The sequence below is a fragment of the Fundulus heteroclitus genome, chromosome 7, assembly GCF_011125445.2.
Source record: "Fundulus heteroclitus isolate FHET01 chromosome 7, MU-UCD_Fhet_4.1, whole genome shotgun sequence".
Lineage (NCBI taxonomy): Eukaryota > Metazoa > Chordata > Actinopteri > Cyprinodontiformes > Fundulidae > Fundulus > Fundulus heteroclitus.
The window spans coordinates 15,466,899-15,488,157 of NC_046367.1; the positions used below are offsets into that span (position 1 = coordinate 15,466,899).

Below are 21,259 nucleotides of genomic sequence, written 5' to 3' on the forward strand. Positions count from 1 at the left end.
GCTTTGTATTATTTTACACTGACATTTTTTCAAATTCTCCGTTTTATCTTGTATATTGTGCATGATTTAGTTTTATCGCTTTTTACCCATAATGCACAGCGCAGCAGCCACGTAAACAAGAACGTACTCACGTCGCTGCCTGCTAGCTGCCTGCACAGTTTCAAAGCTGCATTATACGGTGGCCCAGACGGTTCAACGATATTTAACCACATGATGCAAAACTCCCTCAGCAGGTATAACTTTTGACAAATTACTGAGTCAGTTTCTCCGACATGGGAATGAATTCCTCCTACTTTGATGCTGTCGGGTAGCTAACTACCCAGCTGTTAGCTCTGAGCTAGCCGATTCTGCTAATGTTGTCAGCTCCCAAGCTAGCTGCTTTCCTCTGTACGGTTCAGAGCTTGGCTATCTTCGGACTGTTGTCTTGTGTTCTGAGTAGCTATTTTCCCAACACGTTAAACTGTTTCCGAGTGTTTACTTGCTTCGTATTTTAGGTATTTGGATTACTGAACGGTTACGTCCGCGTATCTGATGCTGGCTTTGGATTTTAGCTTTAGCTAGCATCGCCATGCTTCTGTTAGCCACTCCAAAGTCTCTTTTTGTTTAACTCGGGAGGCAACTTTTTATTGTAAAGTGAGGTTTGACGTTTCATTCGCCATGCCTGCTGTAACAGAACGCTTCACATCACTTCCTGTCAGCGCGCGCCCGTTCAGCCGTGGAGCTCTCCTTGGTTCTGACACAAGTGAGCGCCCCATTTCCAGGTTTTAGTTCTCATTTAACGATGATGAAATTGATCTGCAAAGAGGGCTATGCATTAAGTTACTTACAGAAAGCTAAAACTATGAACGGATAATAATACATGTTCGTGTCTATCAGTCCTTGGTTGAGAGGAGGGTCAGAACCTTTATAAACATCTATAATGGATCTATTTTGAGTATAATCCTGTTGCTGCTAAAAGGGTCTTAACTAATATCAGCGGATCCTAATTAACATAAGTAGCAACCGTTGTTTAAATTAGCAATTGTCCTCGGTCTGAGCCCATGTTCTGGATAGTTTTTTTTTTAATCTCAAGGTTCCACCATTTAATTGTCTAAGTGTACAACAGTTCTACCTAAGGTTATTAAACCTATCACTGCACATTAGGCCTAATGGCACAATGTACAAATTAGCTGCGTTTTTATGTGGTAAACAGATTAAACAAGAGCAGTTTAAATAGCTTAACAAAACTGATATTACCAGCGCTTTCTCAAACTTAAACACAAAATGCAACTTTTACTCAATCTTGCAGTATACAAGTATGAGCCATTTGCCATTACAGAGGAAAGCACATGGCAGTGGAATAATTGCAGCAGGTTAGGATGGAGGACAAGCTGGACTACAAACTAATCCATTAACGTTCAAAGGCAACTCTAAACAAATTGGTTTTTAACCTTGATTTAAATTAACTCATGGTTTCAGCTTCCTCGCAGACAGCATGACATTTTCTCCCAGGATCTCCTGTCTTACCCTACACACACACACACAGGTTGATATATTCAGCGTATGTTTCATTCTTCCTCCTTCAGATGTACGGGTAAACTACGGGCCAGAAAATGTTCAGTTTTGACAGAACAGAGTCCCAAAACCACGATATCAAAAACGGATGTTATTGTGACACTAATGCTGAAAATTGCAACGATGATGTCGACTATGATTAATCCATAATTATTTGACTCTTTTCTTTCTTTATTAATGCGCAATTTCCACACCACCTTCAGCGAGCTTTAGTATCTCGGTGGATAAAAACATACATAAGGGTGTGGGCCTTAAGGGGAACAAAAGTCCTTCTACCGGTGAAATATGTTTGGGGTATGCAGAGTGGCACTGCATCACTATTTAAGTGTAATATTTGACCAACTATTGCAGCCAAGCAGCCCTTTGCATTTGCAGTATTGCACAATTGCAATGACAATTGTGATGAATGTCACTGTGCAGCTCATCATTACAAAATTTCTAACACATTCATCCTCCATAAAAACAGAGTAACATAATACCAACCCTTTTTAAGGTGATATTGGATCGTGCACCTCTCAGTGGGGCTGTGGGTGTTAGTTTGCAAAGGATAGTTCAAACGTTAATTGTCCTCTTTTAGCTTGTCAGGTGTAAGTTTGAGGTTTCTTACTTTACTCTCCGACTGTGAACAGCATGTTTGTGAAGAGGCGATCTCCACGATCACTCATCCACCACAGCAAAATATGTTTAATGAAAGCTTCACGCCGTCATGAAATCTGACTCTCTGTCTTGCATGTGGTTACAGCCAGTCGGTGGGACAGCCTCATCTGTAAAATGTCGATGGTGTTGTTTGCCTCTGTGGTTCGCGTCGCGGACGGCCTGCCTCTCTCCGCGTCCACCGACTATGAGCAGGAGAAAGACCTTCAGGAGACAAAGCGGCATCTCAAAGGCCTCTCCAAGAAACTCGGCCAGTTCCCTGACCGCTGCACACTCAAGTCTGGGCCATACAATGTGAAGTAGGTCCTCTTCTATGTTGTGGGACATTTCTTTCTGTGGGCAAAATGAAGCACCGCCATTCCTGTAATCTTAAAATTACATTTAATTTAGATATTTTAATTTCTTTACTTTTATATGTAAATATAAATTAGAATAATACAGATTAGATTTGATAGGATGTAGTGATATCCCAGTACTCCACCATAGATCACCTTGAATTGAATAATTTAGCTTATTCGGGTTCATCTGGTATGAAAGCTTTACAGATTTCACTATTTGTGCAAAAGGATTTTTCTTGCCTTTATTTTCCCCATTTACTGAGTTAGATGTTATTGATTTTATGATGGTTGCATCAGTGAAGGTGATGCACGCAATCTGTCCAAAGACATTTGGGACATTGAATGGTGATGGTCCAGCTAACACAGAGCATTAACTTTTGATTCGCTTCCAGGGCTGGAAAAAAAAGCCCCAAAGTTGATTTGTGGTCCGTGCCTGTGTCACAGATCAGTCATAAAGCAAACAAATGCCTGTTTGCATTTTGTTACTGTGCAGTTATTATAGAGGTTGCCACCTTTTTCACTCATTGAAGTGAAATAAATAGGCAAAAGATTCTAGCTAGCGTAGGTGGGTAGATGTATAGATCTGGTTTAAAAGGTTTATTGTGTTGATAACTAAAGACCTACAGTAGATGCGCTGATGGTAAGTCTTACTAATCTACTTAAAGCAGTGAAGAACTGTCTGACACACAGTAAAGAGTACCATTAAGTTCTGTTTAGAAAATATGTTTTTGGAGGATTAAAGGGCCTTTTGGAAACTAAAAGCTGCTCAATCCATTGAGTGGTGGTTGGTGAAGGGGGAGCGAGCAAGAGGGCGAGTTAGGTGGGGGTTTAAACTGAAGTAGGAGGTTTTAATTAAATCCGTTTCAGCGTAATGGACCGTTCCGCTGAAATTAGACCACTACATAAAATAAGTGTACCGTTCAGTACGACTTGGATGTTTGAGAGCAACATAAAAAAGGTCAGTAAAGCTCTTGAACGCACAGCTATAAACCTCCCGGCTAACATAAGCTAATGCTAGCTGTTATTAGCCCGCCGAACAGCACTCTTTCAGCTGTGCTACGCAACGCTCTGATGTGGGAATGCATCCAGAAAAGCAGGGAAATGACTCACCAACCCAAAACAATTTTAGAGGCATAAAAAGATATTTTAGTAATTTTAGTAATGTGAAAAACTCACATTTTTCAATCTCAACATTCAATTCAATAAAAAAAAAGAACAACTATGTTGCACTCTGTCCAGCCTTCCTGTTACCCGCTGAATCTCTCTCTCTCTCTCTCTCTCTCTCTCTCTCTCTCTCTCTCTCTCTCTCTCTCTCTCTCTCTCTCTCTCTCTCTCTCTGACTAACATCTAGGTCCATTACCCCACTATTAGTGACTCCTACCGCTTTCCCTCCTCTCTCCTCCAACTCTAATAATAAGCGCATTAACACCTGACTTGCTGTCTGTTTATCGAGCATCATTTATTCCATTGGACCAGCCTGACGCTATAAATCTGGATTCAGCTCTATGTTCCCTGGCTTTAGGTCCTGCTGCAACACCTCTACCTGCTGTTCTCAGATACGCCTTGATTTCTGAGAGTTGTAGACACTTAAGATTCATGTCTTCTTATCTTATGTTGGCATGATTCAGAACAGCCTCTACTTGTTGCTGTTACTCTCCTTGTTTCTGCTGTCTTTTGTGCTTTGGAGCTATTTAGATAATACACGTCTTTTTAACAGGGAAATTAAATCTGCTAATCGTACGAATTAACACCTCCAGGCTGGTAGGTATTGTGTCTGAACAGGTGCATTTGAATGTTAATGTGGTTATTATGTTTAATTAGCTGTGCAAGTGGGATTTTATTTTATTTTTTTTTACCTTCAGAGCAGTAATGTACTTTAAACTGTGTTTGCACTGCGATTAGTACATTAACCAGCAGAGTCATTACTGCTGTTATGTTGCCCTTTGTAATTTGTTGTCCTCGTTAGTTCTCTGGGGTTTCTAACCTGAGAAAAAGGCAGAACCTCGCATTTAAAGCAGCGGTGTCTGTGCTTGTGTCTGTGTTTTAGTTTCATTTACTCACTGGGTGTTGGATACCTGATGGTCTGCACCGGTAATTATCCTAATGTGCTGGCCTTCTGCTTCCTGGATGAGCTGCAGAAGGAGTTTATCATCACCTATGACACCAAACGTATCAGCAGCGCCATGCGGCCGTACTCCTTCATTGAATTTGGTAAGATTTTTGTTTATTTCGGTGTCGGAAATGCACTTCAGACTGTCATTGTGTGGCTGACAGGATGCAGCGCCAGCCACGTTTATTGGCAACCCTGGAGAAGACGTGTGAAGAGCTTTAAAAGGATTCAATGTTTTGTTGCAGCAGCATGAGCTCACGCTTAGAATTGCAGAAAAAGGATGCCTTTAATTTGAAGTACGTTTTCTCTGAGAGGCAAAAATATGTGTTTAAAAAATAAGCTGGGGCGGCCCAGTTGTTTGTACTTATGCTGCTAATGCTTTGTACAAAACCCCATTTTGTCCATCTGGGTAGCTACTGGTCCTAATTTTTTCAGAAATCTCCTGATATTCTAAAATATTGTTGATGCAATGCACCCGTAACAAGGTTTCCAGGAACTTTAGAAGAGAAACAGGCTCACAGTACCACAGATCCTTTACTACTGTAAACAGTGGGCATGAGGTGCTTTCCCTCATATTCATCGTTCCTTTCATATCAGGAGCAGAAAGCTCAATCTTAGTCTCCCTTCCAACCAAAGAGAAGATACTTTTTTTGCAGCATCACTGAAAAAAATGATTTGGCACCTCTGGCGGTTGCTATGGAGATTTGTGATGCTGCTCTGTGCTGCAGCAATGAGCTTTTAAGGTTTTTATTTTTTTATTTTTTTTATCCTCCTTTACCCTAAAGGGATGCTTGATTGAAACTTTAAAGTTTTATTGTGATATTTTGAGGCATTTGTTGCAATAATAAGTGTTAAAATTCATCAGTCTCTCTTGCAGTACATCTGTCACAGCACACGGTCATTTTGCCCAATCCCAAGTACTGCTCTAAAAACCAAACGTACCCATTTTAAAACAAGCTACATGCAGTAGAGCAAATCTACTGTTAAACAACAAAAATAATTTTAAGCATAATGAAATTTTCCGACACTCTCATGGAACCAGCAGTGTTTAAACCGTAAAAGTAGAAATCTTGATCATACTTTCAGTTTTAGGGGCAGCAGACATCACAACACAAGTTGGTTTAGCTTTATCACAATATTTTTTTTCTCCTGTAACGGGAGGACAATTGTCCATCCACTGTGGCCAGTCGAACTTTGCTCTTTGTCCATCCTAGAGACCAGTGGTTAAATGGAACGGTCCTCTTAGTTATACCACAAGGAAGCAGACGGGGATACATAGTTAAAAGTTCCTAGAAACTATCTGCAACGTTTAAAACAGTAAAGTCATTAAAACAGTGCTTCAATTACATTTCTGTTAAAGGGATTGTTTGAGGTTCAAATGACTGTGGCACCGCTGATTTAATTAAAAACAATTATTCCTCAGCGTTAGTTTTTTTCCCCCCCAGGACAGAATGACTGTACTCAAAATAAAGGTTGTTTTTTTGAATGGGTTTGTGAGATTACGCTACCACAATGAAAGATGGATTTTCCTACATTTTTTCTACATGTCCCACTACATGTGCTGTCCTGGGTACAGAAAAGGGACAATGTGTGAGGCGTGTGCGCACAGATGCTGGTGAACGGAGCCGCACGGCTTCTTCAGATCATTTCACTTTCACGCTTTAGATCTGTTCACCTTGGAAATTATGTTGTTTGTGGGGAAACCAGAGGATTAAGCTGCAGTTTACTTCTTTAAGCGAGTTTCCTCCCGTTTACGCCAGCAGCGTCCTTATCTCTCACATAATGACTGTTTATCTGCGCCGTTTCTCTCCCCGCAGCATTAACCACCTTGTTGTTGCGCTGACTGTCATCCCCCAGACACCTTCATCCAGAAGACCAAGCAGCGCTACAACAGCCCTCGCTCCCTGTCCACCAAGATCAACCTGGCTGACATGCAGACAGAGATCAAGCTGCGACCGCCCTATCAGCTCTCCCCAGAGGACCTGCGGGCTATCAATGGATTCTCAGTGCGTGCAGCTTCTAAATACAAGGGCATAGGTAGGACTCGAGCTGCCGCCGCGCACAAAAGCCTTTTTTTTAACATATGCTCCATTCACATTCAGTGGAGGTTGGGTAACAAAAAAAAACATGCAAATACCTGCAACATTCAAGTGTGCGCTGATAAGAGCCGGTGCATTATACCTTTTGCTGACTTGCGCGTTTTGCTTTGCTTGCTCCAAAAATATCAGGTGTCACGTGTCGACACAAATGCGTCCCCGGCTTGCAGTTTCCCGATAAGAGCATTGCTTTTCAGAAGTATTCATACCGTTTGAACTTCCCCACAACGTTCTCCCTGACCGGTCTGCCGTGTTCCTTGGTCTTAACGATGCGGTTTGTTCCCTAATGTTCTCTGAGGCCTTCGCAGGGCGGCTGCATTTACACTGAGATTACATTAGAGACGGGTCTAGTCTGCTTACTAATGAGGCGCCTCCTGGAGACGGTTGCAAAGGGTTTTCTGTTGGGGTGTCGGAGTGAATAAGGATGCCGTACGCACGCATGATGCCACACTTAAACTTTAAAATTCTGAGACGGCGTGTTCCTCTTTATGCACATCTTGATGTATCTATCGAAACATAATGGTATCTTAGTGTTTAATAGGAAAATAAATGGTTTATGTCCAGCTACCAGGTGTCAATTTTTCTCTGTGGAACCGTTCAGTTTCTTTTTTTCTTCTAGAAATCACAACAATTGAAATCTTGAAAAACATCCATGTTCGTAACAGTTTTGAGCTGCTGCACTCCTCCTTAACGTCATAATGATTCTGAGCATTTCTGTCTTTGCTTAGTCACTTGGTGTGTGTGTGTGTCCGTGTACTTGTGTCTCACTGAAACAATTTTTGCACATTTTGCTGGTAAAATGAGGACTTTGATGTAAAGTGATGGCATTTTTGTGGTCCTCACTTTTCTGGGCTAGGGGTTGGGTTTAGCACTAAGGTGCCAATTAGATTCAGCGTTAGGTGTGTACTGGTAATGTTTAGGTTTAGGGTCAGGCTTAGAAAGGCTCCGAAAATGAATGGAAGTCAAGGCACGGTCCTCACTTTGTATATTAAACAAGGGTGTAAGTGTGTGGATCATAAATCATTTGGCCCTATGGGATGAAGTTATCTGACACTTGGGGACGCATCACCTACTTACTGTATCAAGATGTCCTAAACTTATTATGATTTAAAACAATGGCTTAACTTTTCCTTGCTTCTATTCTGCTTACAAGCTGTTTTCAATATGACTTTGATGATTACGTTGCATGAAATGCAGCATAGCTAGTTTATCAAAGCATTCACAGCGTCTGATGCTTTTTTTCCAGCCCCCACGCAGATGTTGGAGCCGGCGACGCTCCCTGGCATTGTGTCCTGTGTGCTCAGCATCCTGTGCGGAGGGCTGAACCTGCTGCGAGGAGTCCATGCAATAGAGAGCATATTACAGGTGAGGAGAAGCTGCCCTGGCTATTTGGCCACAGGAGGACAAAATCTAACGTTTGAGAGAACTTTTTCAATCCGGAAATTGTTCCCCATTTCTAATTGTGGTAAACAGATTTATTATTTGGATAATCTGGAAAACCATCTTTTCTCAGTTGCTTTAGATAAAACGTAAAACAGTCACTCCGTATGTTAGTCTATCTTAAAATAAAGGGTTCATATTTTTTTCTCTGCATTATATTGCACTGACTATAATGGTGTTTTATGCATCGGTATCATCCTACCTGTAGAAGTTGCACAATGGATGCTAATTCTGATTTCACCTCCAAATAACATCCTGTGGTTAACCTGACTGTTTTTTCTTCTCTAAAACACCACCAAAGTGGTCCAAATGGTGTGTTTCATGCTGCATACCCAGTTAGCATCTCCATCTAAACCGACAGAAAAAGCTTCCTCCGCGATAAATCATTTAACGACTTCTGTTAGACGGGCAAAGGATAAAGGAAGCTGAAATTATGTGGTTCCGTAGGTGCGCGTCCATAAACTTTTGAATAGGTTTCACTGATAGGTCTTTAATCTAACATCTAATCTAAAAGAGGTCAAACAAAACCGGTCTTCAGTTCTAGTAGTTGAAGCAAAATAGTGATGTTGTGGTGCTGGCTGAGAGATGTTGCTGCTTTGCTTTCCTGTGGCGGGCATGGGAAGGGGGGGCGTCTTGGCATCGGAGAGGTTCGCCGTCGTTCTGAGTTTTCTGTTTCTATCGGGCTGTTGCCTCTAAAAGCGGGTTTTCTGCAGGAATTAGTTCCCCAACAGGGACGTGTTTGTGGAGGGATACCAAAGTCCAGATGTTGTGCCAGCCCGTCCTTCGCTGGTTCTAGCGTCCTGTAAGGCAGGTTTTTAATCCACTGCTCCTGAGGGTTTGTGTTGTTGGTTCCCTCCTGTTCCTTCCTGGTGGTTCCAGGTGAAGAAAAGACTTTCTGTTGTAATCTTGCCAATTCTTGTCTTCGTTTGCTTTTCTGATGCTGTGAAACTGGGCATTTTCAACAAATCTAGAAACCTGTTCTTTCCTTTGAGGAAGAAGGTCTATCGTAAAGTGAGGACTTCTGGTCTGTCCATGGTCCTCTTTAGGCCACCCCATTGATTTTCTGTCTTGTTGTGGCGCTCTGACTCGGCCGTTCCAGATCTTTAATTCTCTTCCGGTGAAGTTGTTCCTGAATGTTTGAACTGACTGGGATGCTGGAGAGTGGAATCCCTGTTCATCTTTCAGCAGACGCTTTGAGGTCTTGGGTCAGACCGAGCTAGAGTTTGGGTTAGAATTTGATTCAGCTGACAGAAGAAGGGCGAGAAGAGGGGAAACACCACAGCATAACACTGCCACCCCCGTGTTCTCCTGTGGAGATTGGGTTTCTTTAGTGTTAAGCGTTGTTTAAAGGTTAACCTTTTTGGAATTATCCTAAAAGGTTGAAGTTTGATTTTAACAGACCGTACATCACTTTAGTAACAACACAAACCGTATTTGTCGGTAAGTGCTGCAGCTGCCGGCCTCCTGGTTTACCTGACTCCGCCAGATAGATTTGCTCCGCATATCCATCTGGAAACCTTCCGTTGAAGTAATTTTGGGAAGGGGCGAAAATACTGGTTAGCTGATTGGCCTATGTTGGTGATAGACGGGCCAAATAAACCAATCAGATTCGTCGTCACTCGTAACAGAGCGACGACGAAAACACAACCACAAGCCAAGCTACTCTTGCTGCTGCAGGTAAAGGCTCGTTAGCTCAGCAAAGAAATACTCTGTAATTCCGATAAAACTTGCTCGATAGCCACGCTAACGCTAGTTTCATCGGCTGAAGCCGCCATGTTGTTTAGACTGAACTGTCGCGCTTCCCGTTGCGTCACACCTCAACCCACCTCAAAGCCAACGCTGATTGGACGTTCGTTTGGTGAACGGCTCCAAATTTTCTTCAACGGAGAGTAGCCAGACTGATCTGCGAGTGAAACCTTGAAAACTCGCGAGATCAGGATGGTCTCACGAGGCTACCTCCTGGTAGCCTCCCTGACCAGCTTCTCTCCTTATCAGTCTGGATGAAGCATCCAGTTGTGCTGTTATCGGCCATATTTGCTCTACTTGCAGTGGATTATTCTTGCCTCTCCCCAGACTGGTACCTATTGCTTTAGGAGATCTTCCTGATCCTCCGTAACCTCTCTGGAAATAATGGGCTTATTGCGGCGTTTCATATTTTCCAGTTTTGTGCAGCAGATACCTCACATTAAAGGCGTAAATTGTTTAAAGATGGTTTCTCCTGACCTCGGAGACCGCCAAGCTTTTATCACGATTCCTGTCCCCCGCCCGAGCTTTCGATAAATGTTAAAAGCCGCATTGTGTTCTCTAAGTATTAAAATGAATCCAAAGTGAGCTATGCTTAAATGGTCATTTCTTGTCACATAAAGGACCCATGTGAAACAATAACCCTGCCATCTGTACCTTTTTTCTCCCCGCGTAGAATGACGACGAGGACTTTAATTATGTGATTGCCTTCTTCCTCGGCACGGCAGCCTGTCTGTATCAGGTAAGTGATAGTCTGCGGTAAGAGCAGCCCATCGCTGGCTGACTAACAGCCCTGCACTTTACGGCTCAGCAGCTTGTCAGTTAGACAAACATTCGATGAAGCACAGTGCCTTTCAGGCCAATACCTCCTCTATAAAACATTTTCATCAGCTCCTTTTTGTGCAGCTCGCAGTGCTAAATGGAAGAGCACAATTCAGTGGCCAGACGAGCGAAACGCAGTCATCAAATAGGATTTTTTTTTTTTTTAAAGACACGCGGGTGGCCAGCGGGCTGTTTGATCAGCATTAATTTGATTTAATCCTATCCCTTTCAGTGCTACCTGTTCGCCTACTTCTCCGTCTGGAGGAACAGCAAGTCCTTCCTGGCGTTTGCACTCATCTGTCTGTCCAACATGTATCTGTACGAACTGAGGAACGTTTGGCAGATCCTCTTCCACGTGGCTGTGGGGGCCTTCATGACCCTGCAGATCAGACTGAGGCAGCCGCTGGGCAAAGCGCCAGACTACAACGTCTGACCAAGGCCTTAGACAAAAGAGGACTGATGCGCTTTTAGTCAGGTGCCGCGCGCCCGCCGTGGAAAAGCCAGCGATGCTTCACGGGACACAGTGGGAGCAACAAAAAAAAACAAGCTTCCCAAGTTAGTGGGAGAAAGATGGATCTGTCTCCATTTGGATTTGAAAGGAAAAGTCTGCTACAGTCTGACTGCTTCATGGATCGTATTGGATTGGTTTTGAAAGCTGTCTCCTTCCCTTCATTGTGTGACGACGATTTATGGACCTGTTCAGCACAGCAGTGATTTAGGTCACAGGCCCGTGTGCAGGATGTCCACTGCTGCAAACCCATGCACTTGAAATGTTTTTTTTTTTTATTAAAGCCAACAAAGGAAAAGAAATCACGTTAGGAAATCTGTGTGTATGATTTCATCGTTGGGTTGAAATGTCAGAGAACTCCACCTTCTTCACTCATTACACTGTCTTCATGTGACAGCCGGAAGGTTGCTTACCTCAATCCTAAAACAAACAGACTAAAAATTTATTTACACTCTAAGATGTTTAATTGTATTTATAGCCGCAGGGTCTCGCACCCTGCATGTTTCCCTGAGTCAGTACACCTCATTCAAACAAATACGTCCATCCCATGTTTCTGCAGAGCTTGATAAGGATGCATTCTAGTCATTTAAGCTAGATGTTTGTGAACAGGGGCACTTCTAAAATGTGTTTAATAGCAGTCACCTGTTGGTTGAAATTAAACTTGGCTGCTTTCGAAGGTTTCATTTTCTGATGCTAAATTAAATTCCCTTTTTTTTTTTTTTTTTTTTTTTTTTCCTGTTGAACTCAAGGGGCCCAGCTCTGTGACTGTATCATAGCAGCAGCTCCAGGGTTTATTTTTGACTGACCCCCACCTGTGTGTGTTGCTGGTGTTTTATCTTTAGCACTTCTCAGATCATCGTTCCCTAATAAACCATAAAATCTTTGCTTAATGTTTGTCATTCACATAGAAATGAGGGGCTGTCTGCTTTAAGGGCATGCAAGTGGATCACAGAACCAAAAGGGCATCGCCCACAGCTTCTGGCGTTCACCTGAGCAACGTGCGCTAGATGCGTGTTGGAGAGGTCCCCTAAATGTAGCTGAGTGTTGTGGTCCCCACGCTGTCTGTCAAGTTCCAGCAAAGCTCAGACCTCATCCTCCATCCTCAGCTTGCCCGTTAAATCCTGCTGGTCAGCATGTTTGTTATATCAAGGCATTTACTTGTTCAGCTTACATTTAAGATTTATTGGAAACAGTATCAGGTCAGAAAGAGACAGATGTGAACTAATCCTTAAAGGAGCAATAAGCGATATTTCGCCACTAGGTGGGGCTTAAGCACAGTCTGTAGACCAAAAGAAGATGGACGACAAGCCGCATTTCCCGTACCACCCGTCGCCTCATCTGCGCATATTTGTAAATGACAAAAACACAGCAAAACAGCATCACCTTTCAGAGGAACATGTCTAGTGAAGAAGGAAGTAACTCATAACTTTGTAATGCTGTTAGCAAGAGAACATTTTGATCTCCTAGGGGTGTTTCTCCGCCATGTTGCTCTAACGCTGCGCTGCTCTGACGGTGGTATTTTAGGGCAGGGAGGGGCTAAGCCCTGAGTGGCAGCTGTTCACATGCACGTACGCGGCCAGCCCGGCTTTTTAAATAAGAGACTGGAGAACAAAGCAGACATGCGGTGTGACGTCATACCATCGTCCATCTAAAATATTACCTTTTAGTTCTTTCTAAACTAATCTAAAACAATGAAATTTTGCTTACTGCTCCTTTAAAAACTGCTCTACCACTGAAGTTTCCAGCACAGAAGCCGGGGTGGGAAAAGGGCAAAGTGTGCCTCTATATTGTGTATATCATTGTTTTTAATAATCTCTGGGGATCCAGTGCTTAGACAGCTTTTAAACGTGTCCTATCTATGAATGTTTTGTTTGTAAAAAATCTTTATTTTCCACTAAAAACGTGGGTGGTGTGGCAGGATGTTCAAACAAAAACATTCTGTTTTGCTAGATGTCCATTTTATTGTGAACGGGCTGAAAATTAGGAAGAAACCGTGTAGGAACAATGCCTTGCATCGCCAGTGTTCATTTCATTTGTGCATGGGCTTGTGAGTACCTGGACAGGAAGTGTGAATATGACTGCAGAGCACAAGAGATTACATTAGGATACAACAAAAAAACATTGGATACTAATAAGTAACATCCAGAAGAGAACCAGGACCTGAATTCCTTTTTCCTTTTTTTTTCTTCCTCTTTCTTACATTTCCCTGATGTTCTGCTTACATATACCTGTGTTTTTTTTAACTCCGTAACAGCATCCATTGGTTTCTGACCTGGTGCAGGAGAAATTCTTGCTCAGGTCGTGATGTAAAACTATGCAATGCTGCCTTCCTGTTTGGCCCAAGCTTTAATTTATTCCGTGCTGTAATCAGGGGGAAACCTATGTTATTTTTGCAAGAATCAATATCTATTCAATGACTGATTTTAATGCAAGATCTCGTTATTTTATACATTTCATGTTTGTGTTGTTTTTTTTGGATCGTTGCATTTTCGATCAGACAAACATGTCTACTTGTGACAATATGAAGCGCCTGTCGGCTCAGACGGTTAGCAGACATATCCTTCCTCGCCTACACAGCCTCAAGCATATGCCAGTGTCACAATGACTGTGTGAATAAACAGATATGTGTTGCCAACTGTAAGGATGCATCGCTGTTTTCTTGACCTCCTACTGAGTTCTTTAGTTCAGCCATTTGTTCCCGCTCCTTATGACAACAGGAACTTATAACCGTTTGCCCCACATATAGATTTTTTGACGGTGTTTATCTTTAACGTTATATTACAATCCATTTGCTTTTAATATTCGTACATGCTACATGGTTCCTTTGCTTTTTTGTGCCTTTAAAAAAATGAGAAGAGTTGGGAACTGCTATACATCCTTGTTGTTACTGAACAGTTCAGGATTTGAGCAGAGACTTTCTCATAGGAGGAAGCTGCGTGTGAATACAGTTTAGTCCCGCAGCTACACGCACATCTGGCATCAGAGGTCAACAACTGGCTCTCATGCGACTTATTAATGCAGTCTGACTTTTTTTCTCTGCTTTTCCAGCAACAGCCACGCCTGCATAATAACTTAAAGCCGGCTCTCGCACTACGGCTCGGGCTTCTCTGGAGCCGAGCTCGCGTCACTGACTCGATGTTCTGCAACACACTCATTCTTTGCAGTTACAGGAAATATGTTGCGTGGGCGTTTTGGAGGAAATTGAGATTCAGGGAATTATCAAACAGATTTGTTCACGGGGGGGAAATTATAGCATTTAAAGCTCTCATCATCAGGATATCGGCTGGGGGAAAAAAAACCCTAACGAAACCAGGATTTAAATTCCCAAAATATTATGATTAATTGTAACTTCTACAACAAACGTAACATTTAATCATTACTGAAATTACATGACACCAAATAGCATTTCTCTTTTCTGGGGGGATATACGTAGTGTCTTCCTTCAGATGTTAGGAGCAACACCACAACAGCAGGAGTTGCAGCCTGACAGAGGTTCCCCAAGTTAGGGCTGTGAATCAACAAGAACGGTTCTTGAAATCCTCCTTAAGAATCAAACCAATTAACAAAAGGTAATGCTAATAAAAAAAAATTATATTTAAGTTAAGTATAAATAGATTATACTGACTATAATAATTCTGTCTGTGTCTATCTTAAATTCAAAGGAACTTTTTTTGGCCGCAGTAATGGCTGTCCACCAGCCTGTGATTTGTCTCCATGGCAACATGTTGTTGAGCATGGACACAACAAAGCTAACAACTGTGCAATGTTTTTCACATGGTGAAGGGAATGCAGCTCACCTTCACGTTGTAACGGCGCTCTCTGGAGGGGAACGACAGAATTGCTGTTTTTTTTTTTTTTTTTTTAGGGAAAAACTTCGGTTTGTCTGCATTTCCCCTCAAGCCACTCGTTTTGTTTCTGGTGAGTGTGTGCGAGCGAGCGGCAGAGACAGTTTTAAGCTCCTTTCACACAGGTCCCAGTATTTTACTGGGGCCACATGCCTCGATTAAACAAGAATTGACGCATTTCAAATGCAAATTAGTCCAATCAACGGTGGAATGGATGTACCTGATATCACCCACAGGTGGCAGTAATTCAAGGAATATAGCTTTAATCGATCAAGCCAACCTCTAAAGAAGAATTTCAGCTGGAAACTGCTGCATCTGTCAATCAGCTGATTAGCCACACAACAAACAATGACTTTGGGACCGGTGGTTCAGTGGGCAGTAGCTTTATGAAAACTACAGAAGGAAAAAAGTTCAGTGCATTTCTCAGTCAGATAAGCGATTTACGGACGTCAGGGTAAGAGCTTAACGAAGACTAAACGTTTTACAGAATCACACAAATGCATGCCTAACCCCTGAAATGTAACGACCCTATTCACACTAGAGCAGTCCCAGTAAATTTCTGTGTCAGTTTTACTTGGTAAAGCAGTTCTGGCTTTATTCACACATAACCCTGACCCGGTAGATTACCAGTAAATTACTGGGTAAGGTTGTAAGTGTGAAAGGACACAGACCAGTAATTTAGGCCTGTGTCTGCCCTCACTTTAAACCTGATGCTGCATAAGTGACTAAGTATCTTGTCTGAAGGCCTTACCCTTAACACTACCAGGTTATTCTATTTTTTGTTTTTGTGCTGCTCATGAACGGGAATGAATGTTCATAAATGGGAAACTGAGCAAAAAGGTGCAGATGAGCTACAGCTTTGAACTTCTCTCCAAACATCCTGCAGGAAAGGAACTGAAAAAAGGTGCATTTCATTTACATTGATTGAAGAGTTGTTCATCTGCTTGAACAGAATAAAAATTTCACTAAAGAAGAAAATTGTTGTGGGTTAACTCAATCTGGCTTTATTGTTTCAGAGTTATCAAAAAATGTAAAATGAGTGCCCGCTTTAGTCTGAGAAAATTAAAACTCAGTATTTTTGTCAGGATTTGTCTTCTGAACCCAGGTTGAGCACACACACACAGAGAGAGCACGTTTAGAAAGTTTATTGAAGGTAAAGAGTGCTGGAAGGGGAAAACCAAAGTCTGTTATTGGACTGGAGGAGGTGGTACTGGAGTCAGTGCGGCTAGTCAGGTTAGCGGACCACTGGAGACACCATGGCACAGAGCAGAGCTTCTCCAGAGCAGCTTGTCAGGTTAGGAGTTCACACGAGACACCTGGACAAAAAGCAAAGCTTCTCCAGGAACAAGCAAGAAAATACAAAGACTTACTGAGGGACTGGCATGGAGAGGGTGTAGAATGATGACGGACCGGCAAAGAAGTGACAGCAGAGTGAGGCTTAAGTAGGGAAGCTGGCAGGTGAAGTGAGTCTGGCTAATTAGTGGCTGGCAGGTGTGACTAACTAACCAAAACAAAAGCCAGAACCTAACTAAACCCAGACAGGAGTAAATAAAAACCCAAATCAAAACTGAACCCTGACTATTTTGCAGTTAATTGGTATTACTTTATTAAAAGTTCAAATGAAATATATGATAATTCTTGCCATCATGGCCTACTGTATACATGTTTTTCTAAACTTTTAAACTTTGAACATGAATCCATTTATTTCAACCTGGCTTAAATGAGTTTAGAACTAGTTCTTGTTAAGAAGGGACTGGATCGTGTTTTAGTCTCCACCATGTCCATCTTTGCACCAGGTTGTAAATCAGTCCTTCACCCCTGCAATATTATTATTACATCAGAATGCGCCACTGAGACGGTCAGTGACAAAAACACTGTGCTCCCTTTCTTGTAGGTGTATTAGCAGCTGTAAGTAATCAGCCCTGTTACCCAACACATTAACACAAGCGTCTCTGCTGCTCCTGCTGCAAGCACACCGTGCTCTGTGCATTCTCTCTAGACTAGTTGTATAGTCACAAAGCTCCCACCTCAGCAGTCATCCATGCAGCCCCTCCTACACATCAATGTGTCTGGCATTCTCCATACTTCATTGAAAGCCATCTCTCATCTCTAGTAAACCATAAAATAACCCAAAACTCCTTTATAATGGATGAGGCCAAAAATAAACATTTTCTGGTGCAGGAAAGGCCACTGTGAAGGTCCACTCAGCAATTTCCCAGCGGATGTTGAGCAGGTGCTGCTGGTGTTTGTTTTTTGTTTGTCTTTCCACTGTCGCCAGATGCTTGCACGGGATGCTGACAGCAACACCTCCTATGAAAACATTTTCCTTGTCAGCGTAAACTGAATTTGACTGTGTTGTGCTATAACTAGCATCAAATTTAAACATGTGTTTTTGAGGTTGAATCTATGCATGTTACATTGGAATGATTTCAATGTTTATTTCTGCATATGATTAGGACGGGTTTGTCTTGCGAAGTTCATTGAGACATTTCTTGTGAATTGGCATTAAGAAATAAACTGAATACTAAATCCCAACATCATTTGAAGATGTATTTCATTCAAAATGGGAAATTACTCTTTATTACATGGAGAGTATGATTTATTAAGACGCAAAGCCTATATGAGGCTGGATTCTAGGAGCCCTGACATAAAGCGATATCATTGTTAAACTGAGCATCAACAAGGCCCCACAGAATCCGGTAATTGTCAGCTTTTTATAAAACTTGTTTTAATAATTGCTGTGGCAATTAGCTTCTGCCGTCTTCAAATTACATTTTCTACTGGGCAACAACAAGCAAAGCATAAGATTGGGAGGCTGCACATGATACACGAGGAGTTATCATAATTGAAGCTTTTTTTAACGGCTGACGCATAAGTAACAGTAGCATTTATGTTTTTAAAATTGCTTTTGGGAACTATTAAAGCATTCCCCCCCCCCCCTTTAGATGTGCACTGCTAACTCAGATTGTGTCCTTTGTGCAAATCTAAGCAGTGATCATTTTGGGGCACACAAGTAGGGCTGAATTGTCTGTCCAAAAAAGGTCAAAATCATTATGTCTGAAGAATTTGTTTTGCTCCAACAACAAAATAAACACTGTTGTGTTTCCTGATGAAACACTGTTTTCTACGGAAACAAAAACGCATAGCATGATCAGCCGCATAATGATTAAGTACCAAACTTGATTAAACAACTGGTGATTTGACAAATATAGAAGCATGGAGATTAATCCTGTAATGAATGAACCAAAAGCCAGGGTGCTAATCAGCTCTTCTGCGTCTTGTTTTCCAACCTTTAATCATGGTGAATACAGGAGCTCCTCCATCAACAAGGGATGTAGCGCTGCTGCCATCTGTCGGCAGAAGTTGAACACTTTCCATGACGACAGCTCATTCGCTGGGATTTTACACACTTGAGCTTTATAGGAGTCTCAATGAAAACACATGGAGCCCTGAGACATGCATTATTAAACTCGTCTTGAGTCTTTCAGCAGTTTGACTCTCTGAAACTTTGGTGTGCTGACACAGCAGTTCCCACAAGTAAGACTAGATTCAGACTGCTGTCTGTCGGAATCCATCATTAGCAAGCAAGATATACTAAAAATAAAAATAAAACTGAAAACATGTACCTGTGAAACATCTCAGCGTTTATTTTAATGTAAAAAAAAAAAGAAAAAAAGAAATAGTCTTGGAACATGACAACAAAAACAAACCATTGTTTTCTCTCTGAGGCTGTTTATGTCACAGATGCTTCATGTCAGAGTCATTATGAGGAATTGGTAGCTGTATAGCAGGCAAACTGCCTCTGCTCTCAGAAAACAAGATGAGTCACACGTTAAATTAGCTCTTTGCTGATCTGCGCCTTTTCTCTTCTCAATAACCCCCCGAAAAATAAACATAAAAAAAAAAACAGGCCACACGTTTGCACAACATTCAAATTAAACGAAACGGCATTTAAAGTTTTAGTTGTGGTGTTTGCAAGCAGGACGTCAAGACAAAATTCACCTGGGTGAGATATTGCAGAGTTATTGTTCTGGGACCTAAAACATTAAAGACAAGTCACATTTTCTAAATGAGTTTATTCTACTAGTAAAGTAAAAGCAAAACCACTTTAAAAAGGTTTTATTGCCAGCAAATGATCATCATTAGTCTCTATAAGGATGCTTCAAGTCTAAAAACCATTAAAGATAAAGCTGACTGTGATTATGTATGTTTAGGCAACAGGAATACCAAGCTGGTTAATTAGTCAGGCTAGGCTGCAGTCAGCTGCTGAACAGATATGCTGGTTTTAGTTTGCATACCGTAGTTTCACTCTAACAGAGTGATGGGTGGTGCTTTTTTTTCTTTCTTTTTTTTTGCATTTCCACTCTAAGGCAGCCCATGAGTTTCAGCACTGGAAATGTAAACTAGGAAAAAGTGGGAGTGGGAGAGCAGCGCTGCTCTAAAGCTCCGTGTAGCTGGACTCTGGTCCTTCTGACGCCTTCTCCGGAATCTCAAACAGAGACACCATGACAGAAAACATTTGCTGTAATCACATGTCGACATGTGAATATAAATATACTTTTTTGCTCCACAGGTAAAACGTGATGAATGGTGTTTTTTTTTTTCTGTGATATGAACTAACACATTTGCGTTATCCATGCTTCCTAACCTTCTCTTCATTCATAATGGAAAAATATTGCAAATCCTCTTAAAATATATATATTTTTACACCAATCAGCCAATCAATCCATGCAGCGTGAGGATGTCCTGTGCAGGTTGTTAACATTTTAGCTTGTAAATGTCCAAATTAAAAACTGCTGAGCCTGTTTGGTATTTCAATTGTCACTTCAAACGGAACGCTGAGGACTTTTGAAAAAGGGTTATGTGAAAAGAGTAGTAGCGGCCTTGGTGTCTTCGTTTACTGTAAATCCAGATAAGTAGGTCCTGGGGGCTGAAGCTAACAGCTAATCAGAGTAAAAGAGGGCCCAGGACGAAAGTGGATGTTTGCAATGTTAAAACAGCTGAGAAGCTGATGAGATGAAGGTAGGAGGCAGTGCACCACCGATGGTCTTCTTGTGTGAAACATGCACCGAGAACAAAGCATGTAGCTCATTTTACGGTTAAATACCTAACAGGCAGAAAGTATTAACTGTTTTATGGTCATTTTTCTTTGTCGACAGCTTTACCTTTATGTTCCAAAATTACTTATTTCCTTTATCAGTGCATGTTTCCCACAGGAAGACTACTGGTGCTGCACCACCTCCAACTAAAATCTCCTGCCTGAAATCATGTGTAATTGTTGGCTGTATATAACCACCTATTGCAAAAGGAACAGGCTAACCTGAGTTTACAACATAAGGGCTGCAGGTAAGATATCAACTGCTTAGCTTGTTCTTACAGAACCATGCTTAAAGAAATGTTGAGCTATCGCTTTAAATCTGTAACTCATCCCACAAAAGGTCCTTACTGTGGATTCTTGAGGAGCCAGTTTCATTTTACAAGAGGATGGATGACCTGCTATATTTTCAAACAAAAGGGTAAATTACTGTTAATGTTATTTCTGAATTATCCACACTAATCAGGTTCAAGGACAAAATCAATGTCCAATCACCCTGTTTCCACAAAAAGTTATGAAAGTTAGATTTTTGGTATTTGTCTCAAAAAGGTAAAGGTGTGGTTTGGCCAAAAAGAGCCCTACTGAGGACCAGGGTCCGTTTGTTGACAACACACACTGAAGCTAGTAAGTTACAGATCTTTATTCCATCTTTTACCCCATCCATTACAGCTCTAATAGCTTTTAACAGCACAGGTATATACGTTTGCATCCTGGAGAGATAATCGCAACACTGCCTAAATAAACCTTTCAAATTTCTAATATTCATGAGATTTACTGGCAATAAAAAAAAAAGATAATTTCCAAGTTTTATGGGTTTTTTTTGTAGTTCACCATATCCAGACACCATCCTGAGGGTTTTTACATTACTGTACTCTCTGACTCACCCAAGGCAAAGCTGTAACTTTCGTTATCAATAAGGTTTCGCGTGCCAGAGGAAAAGAACGCAGAGTAATGATGCAACGCTGAGGAAAAAAAAAAACGCTTTGATGAGATAAAACAAAAACAAAGAAAACAGCAGATAAAAAGTGCACTTTACCACATATGCTCATCTGTC

General features: G+C 41.6%; 1 protein-coding gene across 1 annotated transcript; it reads left to right on the forward strand.

Annotated features, from left to right (window-relative positions):
- The first annotated feature begins 95 nt into the window (after positions 1 to 95).
- On the forward strand, positions 96 to 11,293 carry sec22a (SEC22 homolog A, vesicle trafficking protein). Its single transcript, XM_012868552.3, has 7 exons — positions 96 to 233; positions 2,297 to 2,507; positions 4,594 to 4,757; positions 6,514 to 6,693; positions 7,999 to 8,117; positions 10,612 to 10,677; positions 10,990 to 11,293. Exons 2-7 carry the CDS (start codon positions 2,326 to 2,328, stop codon positions 11,188 to 11,190), a joined length of 912 nt encoding a protein of 303 aa, XP_012724006.2. The 5' UTR covers positions 96 to 233; positions 2,297 to 2,325; the 3' UTR covers positions 11,191 to 11,293.
- The last annotated feature ends 9,966 nt before the right edge of the window (positions 11,294 to 21,259 follow it).

What these genes read in the sequence shown, in the direction of transcription:
- sec22a (XM_012868552.3), top strand. Translation starts at nt 2,326, where the DNA reads ATGTCGATGGTGTTGTTTGCCTCTGTGGTTCGCGTCGCGGACGGCCTG. An exon ending in GTACTCCTTCATTGAATTTG is followed by an intron (nt 4,758 to 6,513) that starts GTAAGATTTTTG and finishes GTCATCCCCCAG; the next exon opens with ACACCTTCATCCAGAAGACC. An exon ending in TTCTAAATACAAGGGCATAG is followed by an intron (nt 6,694 to 7,998) that starts GTAGGACTCGAG and finishes CTTTTTTTCCAG; the next exon opens with CCCCCACGCAGATGTTGGAG.